The sequence below is a fragment of the Symphodus melops genome (genome assembly GCF_947650265.1).
Source record: "Symphodus melops genome assembly, chromosome: 10".
Classification (NCBI taxonomy): Eukaryota; Metazoa; Chordata; class Actinopteri; order Labriformes; family Labridae; genus Symphodus; species Symphodus melops.
Window position 1 is genome coordinate 2,316,290 of NC_136700.1, and position 5,578 is coordinate 2,321,867.

At 45.2% G+C, this 5,578-nt stretch overlaps 1 protein-coding gene across 1 annotated transcript; it reads right to left on the bottom strand.

The window, feature by feature from the left end:
* Positions 1 to 373: 373 nt before the first annotated feature.
* Positions 374 to 4,330, bottom strand: foxa3 (forkhead box A3). Its single transcript, XM_079354447.1, has 2 exons — positions 4,167 to 4,330; positions 374 to 2,779 (listed from the first exon to the last, which is right to left on the bottom strand). Exons 1-2 carry the CDS (start codon positions 4,236 to 4,238, stop codon positions 1,448 to 1,450), a joined length of 1,404 nt encoding a protein of 467 aa, XP_079210573.1. The 5' UTR covers positions 4,239 to 4,330; the 3' UTR covers positions 374 to 1,447.
* Positions 4,331 to 5,578: the final 1,248 nt, after the last annotated feature.

Consider the following 5,578-nt stretch of genomic DNA (forward strand, 5'->3'; position numbering starts at 1 on the left):
CAAAGAGGTTTGTAAAGAAACACTAATGCAACATTATCTTCCCACATTTTTTGCCTTTTTAATAAGAAAAAATGAAACATGGATCATTTGAATCACATTTAAACCAACATGAACAACAACAACAACAACAACAACAAAAACAATATATTATATCAGCACACTTTCAAAGTTTGAAAAGCAACACAGCTTAAATAAAAGACATTTTTTCTTCTCCACAGAGGACGTTTATATGTGACCTGAAACTTCTGCGTCCTCGCTGTGTGACAGAATAATCCTTCAATAGATTGTCGATACTTTGATATCTTATCAGATCAGCAGTCTTTGAAGAAAAGGCACTTTTTTTTTTCTTTTTTTTGGGGGGGGGGGGGGGGGGGGGGGGGGGGCAGCGGCGGTTATTTAACCCTCTGACATTGTTCCACTGATCCCATTGAGCTGATGCATTGACAGCGTGAGGGGGGGGCGCTCCTAAGTATTGTTGTAACACACACTATCAGCCCACCTGGCCAGTGGGAGCTTCATAGTGCAAAGTACTGTATGTAAATCTCCCATAGTGCATCTCTCCTCCCCTCCACTGTTTTAGTAACTGACTGAACTCCCCCGTGCTCCTCACCCGCTCTGCTTTACATCATGTTACAGTCTGACAGGAGCACTTCATGCCCTGGATTAAAGGTAACAACAGGAAATGTTTGTGGGAAATGAAAAAACAGAAACATCACATCTTTTTTTTTTTGGTTTTGTTTTGTTACCACAGTTTCTTTGCCTCGTTCCTTCGTTCTTTTCATCTGAGCTCCGGGAAGGACAACGCGACTTCTTTTTCTTCATTTCAACCAAAATAACAAACTTCTTCTTCTTTTTTTTTTTCTTTTCTTTTTTTTAAAGTACAGACTCCATGAGCTCTATATTTACACTGACGGACTCCTGGACATTAGTGTGAGATGCTGTAACACACGAACAGTAACACCTGCGTGAAGCAGTAAACTGAAACTGATCTCATTCTAAAAAATAAACTCACATCGGGGTTGTAACTGGTCAACAGAGCTATAAAAGATATATTAAGATTTATTCCCATCATAAATAAATGCAAATATCCTTTTCCCCCCACATTACCTCTATTTACATTTTGTACAAAGCTGATTTCAGCACGTGCAGGCAAAGACACACGGACGAGTGAAGAGTCTTCTCTTTTCTTTCCTCTGTGTAACCAACCGTCTTCCACGTCTGTCAGAGGCCGAGAAGTATAAACAAACCGTCCTCTTGCCTCTCGAACCCGGCAGCCATTTTAGATGTGAGTCTTTTGAGAGGCTGCTGGACGAGAGCCAGAGAGAGAGAGAGAGAGAGAGAGAGAGAGAAAGGAAGGTGTCCATTTTAGGGGGGAGAAGAGACGTCTCCATCTTGGCTCCACAGACAGATATGTGTGTTTGTGCGAGGGTGTGTGTGTGCGTCCACATTAGGAGGCGTTGAGCACCGAGCGGCTGTACAGAGTTTGGTAGTAAGCGCCTGAGTCCATGGAGGTGGGCCCCTGGCTGTCATAGATCTGCTTGGCCCCCACAGGAGAGCCCCCGGTGTAGCTGTTGTAGGCCATCACCTGGTCCTGGTAGGACTTGAGGTCCATCTTCTGCTCGTTAGACATGAGGTTGGTGATGGAGAAGGGGTGGTTGAAGTTGTAGTGGGGGTCCAGGGACTTGAGGGCGTCACTCTGGAGGTCAATGTGTTGCTGCATGGCGCTGGGCAGCAGGTGGGAAGTCCCGACTAAAGACTGTGGATGAAGGAGCTGGTTGGAGGAAGAGGAGGCTGACAGGGACAGGACGGAAGGAGGTATGGAGGAAGAGGAGGAGGAAGAGGGAGGCAGAGAAATGGGTGGGCTGTGGAGGTGTGAGGAGGACAGCGTCGGGCAGTCCAGAGGAGCCAGGGAGTTTCGTTGGTGCGGCTGGTCGTCCGAGGAGCCAGGGTGTGAGTTGTCTGAGTGGGCGGAGTCAGCTCCCTCTGACTCTCCTGTGGGGCTGTGGTCCTCCACCAGATGATCTCCGCTGTGACCCCCTTTGCCAGAGCCCCCCTCCTGGTTCTTTCCTGCCTTCTTGGCCAGCTTCTCCTCGATCTTGAAGCGTTTTTGGCGCCGCAGGTAGCAGCCGTTCTCGAACATGTTTCCGGACTGCGGGTGCAGGGTCCAGTACGAACCTTTGCCCGGCTTGTCAGGCGAGCGGGCGACTTTCACGAAGCAGTCGTTGAAAGAGAGAGAGTGGCGGATGGAGTTCTGCCAGCGCTGCTGGTTCTCACGGTAGTAGGGGAACAGGTCCATGATCCACTGGTAGATCTCATTGAGGGTGAGCATCTTGCTGCCACTCTGCTGGATCGCCATGGTGATAAGGGAGATGTAGGAGTAGGGCGGCTTGGCGTGAGTCAGGGAGCGGCGGTACGGCTTTGGGGGGATCTCCTTGGGCCCTGCACGGCTCAGGGCGTTGGTGGAGGGGTACCCCAGCTGGCTCATGGACTGGCCCATGTTCTGGTAGTGGGACAGGGAGCCCAGGGTGCCTGGAGCCGAAGGACCCAGCTGGGCCAGAGAGCTAGAGCTGAGGGACGGGGCCCCTGGGGAGAGGGACATGTGACCAGGCCCTGAGCCCATCGAGGCCAGCGGGGAGTTGCTGAGGGTTGAGCTCGGGTACCCCATGTTCATGCCGGCAGGGGAGGCGATGGGCGGGTTCAAGTTGATGTAGCTGTTGATGGTTCCCATGGAGCCCATCGAGCCGAGGCCCGAGTTCATGGCATTAGGAGAGGAATACATCTGCAGAAAACAACAGCAGGTTAGTGACAGAAAAACTGCAGGAGTACATGAGCTAATACACCTAAAACAACAGTTAATAAAAATAACGAAATATAATGAACTTCATCTTTAATTTGTTCAACTTTTAGGGAACAACTTCTTCAGTTTGTTCGTTTTTTTAAACCTCACTGACTGCGATTCGATAACAGTTTTTTAACGGGAAAGTGAGGCCGTTTGAGTCTCCATTTAGAAAGGGAGTCCTTCCTTATCAATGCACAATGAAGCTCTCAGTGCGCGCGGAGAGGACATGGATTTCACACTGCGATGTTAACCTGAAAATGCGTAAAAAACGCGTCACGGTGCCTCTAGGTTCAGACAGCCTCCTCCGCTGCTTGGTGGAAAAAACAAGGAAACCAAAAGTTCACTTCTTATGAGGGAATCTCTTCCTAAGTTTATCAGATATGCTCCATCGTGTTTTAAGTCTTACTAATAATCAGTTTAAGACTTTAAAAAGAAGAAGAAGAAGCTTTGACTCGTCTTTAAAAGAAGACAGAGACTCGTCGGGGTTCCAGCAGGTATCTCGGGCCCTCTGACTGCTCGCTGTTAAATATCATCAGACTCTTTCTTCTTCTCGGTTAATTTCATCAGGTCGAGCTGAGGTGAGATCTGAAGCTGCTGATCGAATTAAGCCTAATTGAATTAGTGAGAAAACTTGTCTTGTTACATTTACACCTGAAACGTCGTGAAGCTTCAGCAGCTGCGAGGAAACAAAGGAGAACAGACTGTTGATAAGCTCAAAAGATTACCTGTAAATATTTAACTGAAGGGAACTAATATGTTCACGATAATTAAATTAATATCACGCTGCAGAGCCGGTCAAATCTCAATAAAAAGTTCATAATGATCAGTAATTGGCCTTCATGCGTAACTCTCAGTTTTTTTTTGAAGTATTCGTTTAATTTCTTGATGTTCATTTCGAATAATTGCTGAAGAAGATTTACTCATAATTACTCCTTATATTTGGCTTTTTTCCCTCTTGACTTTATGTCTTATTTTCCTGAGAAAATGTTCAGTGCGCATCGATCCTCTTTGTCGTCCTGTTCTGCGTATAGGCCTCCATTTCGTTTGATCCTCTTTTTTATTTTAGCAATATTTCGATGGAGATTTAAGAGTAAATAAAAACGTTTCTAAATATTCTTTCTTCTTTTATATTTAAAGAAAGTACACAGCTGTTTTGTTTCTCCTCGGGATCCTGGTGAATCTGTGCGCAATTACAATTATCTCTACACTTTTGTCCTTCCATAAAAAAAAAAAAATCCAGAAGTTGTTTAAACTTCGAGGAAATAAAACAGTTGGATAAATCTGATGTCTAATTCAGTCTTTTTTTAATGTGTGAACTTGTGTTTACCTCGCTGGCCTCGCTGTAGAAAGTATTCCACTCTGGTAGATCATGGGCTTCCATCTTCACAGAGCTCAACATCCCCAACACAAGTCTTTGAAGGAGAAACTCTGATCTATCACCGAGGGGTTAAAGAAAAAGATCTATGACAAAAATAAAGTTTTAAATCCTTCGTAAAGGTTGAAGAAGTCAGGGAGGAGAGATCCAGGTACACAGCCGTCTCCTTTTTGTCACGAAAGAAGAAGAAAACGTTTGTTGGGGAGTTTCAGAAAAAGTCACGCTGTTCTCCCGGGCTAACAAAATCAAGTCAAAACTTCTCAGGCTGTCTGTCAGTCATCCATTGTTTTATAACTTTAATCTTGTCACGGCTCAGCAGATGGTCACTTCTTCTTGTGGCCCGTTTTTTTTTCCGCTTTGGCACGCGCTGCAGCAGGCGGAGGTGAAGCGCGCAAATCCAGCAGAGGAACCTGGACGTCCTTCTCTTATAAGGTGCCGCCAGGTCCCGCCCAGATCCTGACATTTGAATGCCGTGTTGGGATCCAGGAAGGGCCCTGCAAAAAGGCCGATGTGGCCCCCTGGCGTGCTGTATATTGGCCCGGCGGCTGCAACAGGCCACCCGGAAAAGTCACTGTCCCATAATCCTTCAGTGACAGAGCTGAGTGGATTTTTTTAAACCTCAACCTTTTTCTCTACTAAACTCAAGTCTAGTAGAGAAGCAATGTGATGAAAGTGAAAGCGTTAATAATCGATAAAGCTATTGTTTTGTTTGATGAATAGATTATAAAATGTCATATTATGTTATCATATCTCCTTTGATTCAAAGCAGTGGGCCCAAATTAAACCATGGACATTTTAAATGTAAAAAACAAAACAAAAACGTGTCATATGGACCATGATCGGTTTCATTTTAAAGAGAAATAGAAAGTCCTACCTTTGGTGCGTGTGTGCGCGCGAGCGTGTGTGCGCGCGAGCGAGCGTGTGGTGACTGGTGAGGGGTGTCAAAGTCGTTAATTCCCTCGGCTATCACTTCTCTTGAGTCGTAACCTTTTTAACACTTCTCTGAGGGTTTGAAGCCGCCATACTTATTCCAGATTCTGTGTCTGTAATATTTAAATATTTTCCTAATTATCAAAAAGATAAAAAAACGTTACGTGAAATATTTGACAGTTAAAAGAACCTGGTCAGAGAAAAGCAGAGCCATCCAAGAGAGATGAATCCTACGGCCACAGAAGTTCTCAGATCAACAGGATCAGATTTTTCAGTATTTTTTTTATTTAACCAAAACACGTTTGCATACTCGCGTAAACGTAAAGGAAGCAGTAACTTAGATCAGCCTCAGTTCGTACATCAATTATGCGTAAACGAAGGTTTGTTGAATTTGTTGTGATGCATTTAACCTGAATTCTATTCTGTTTAATTTC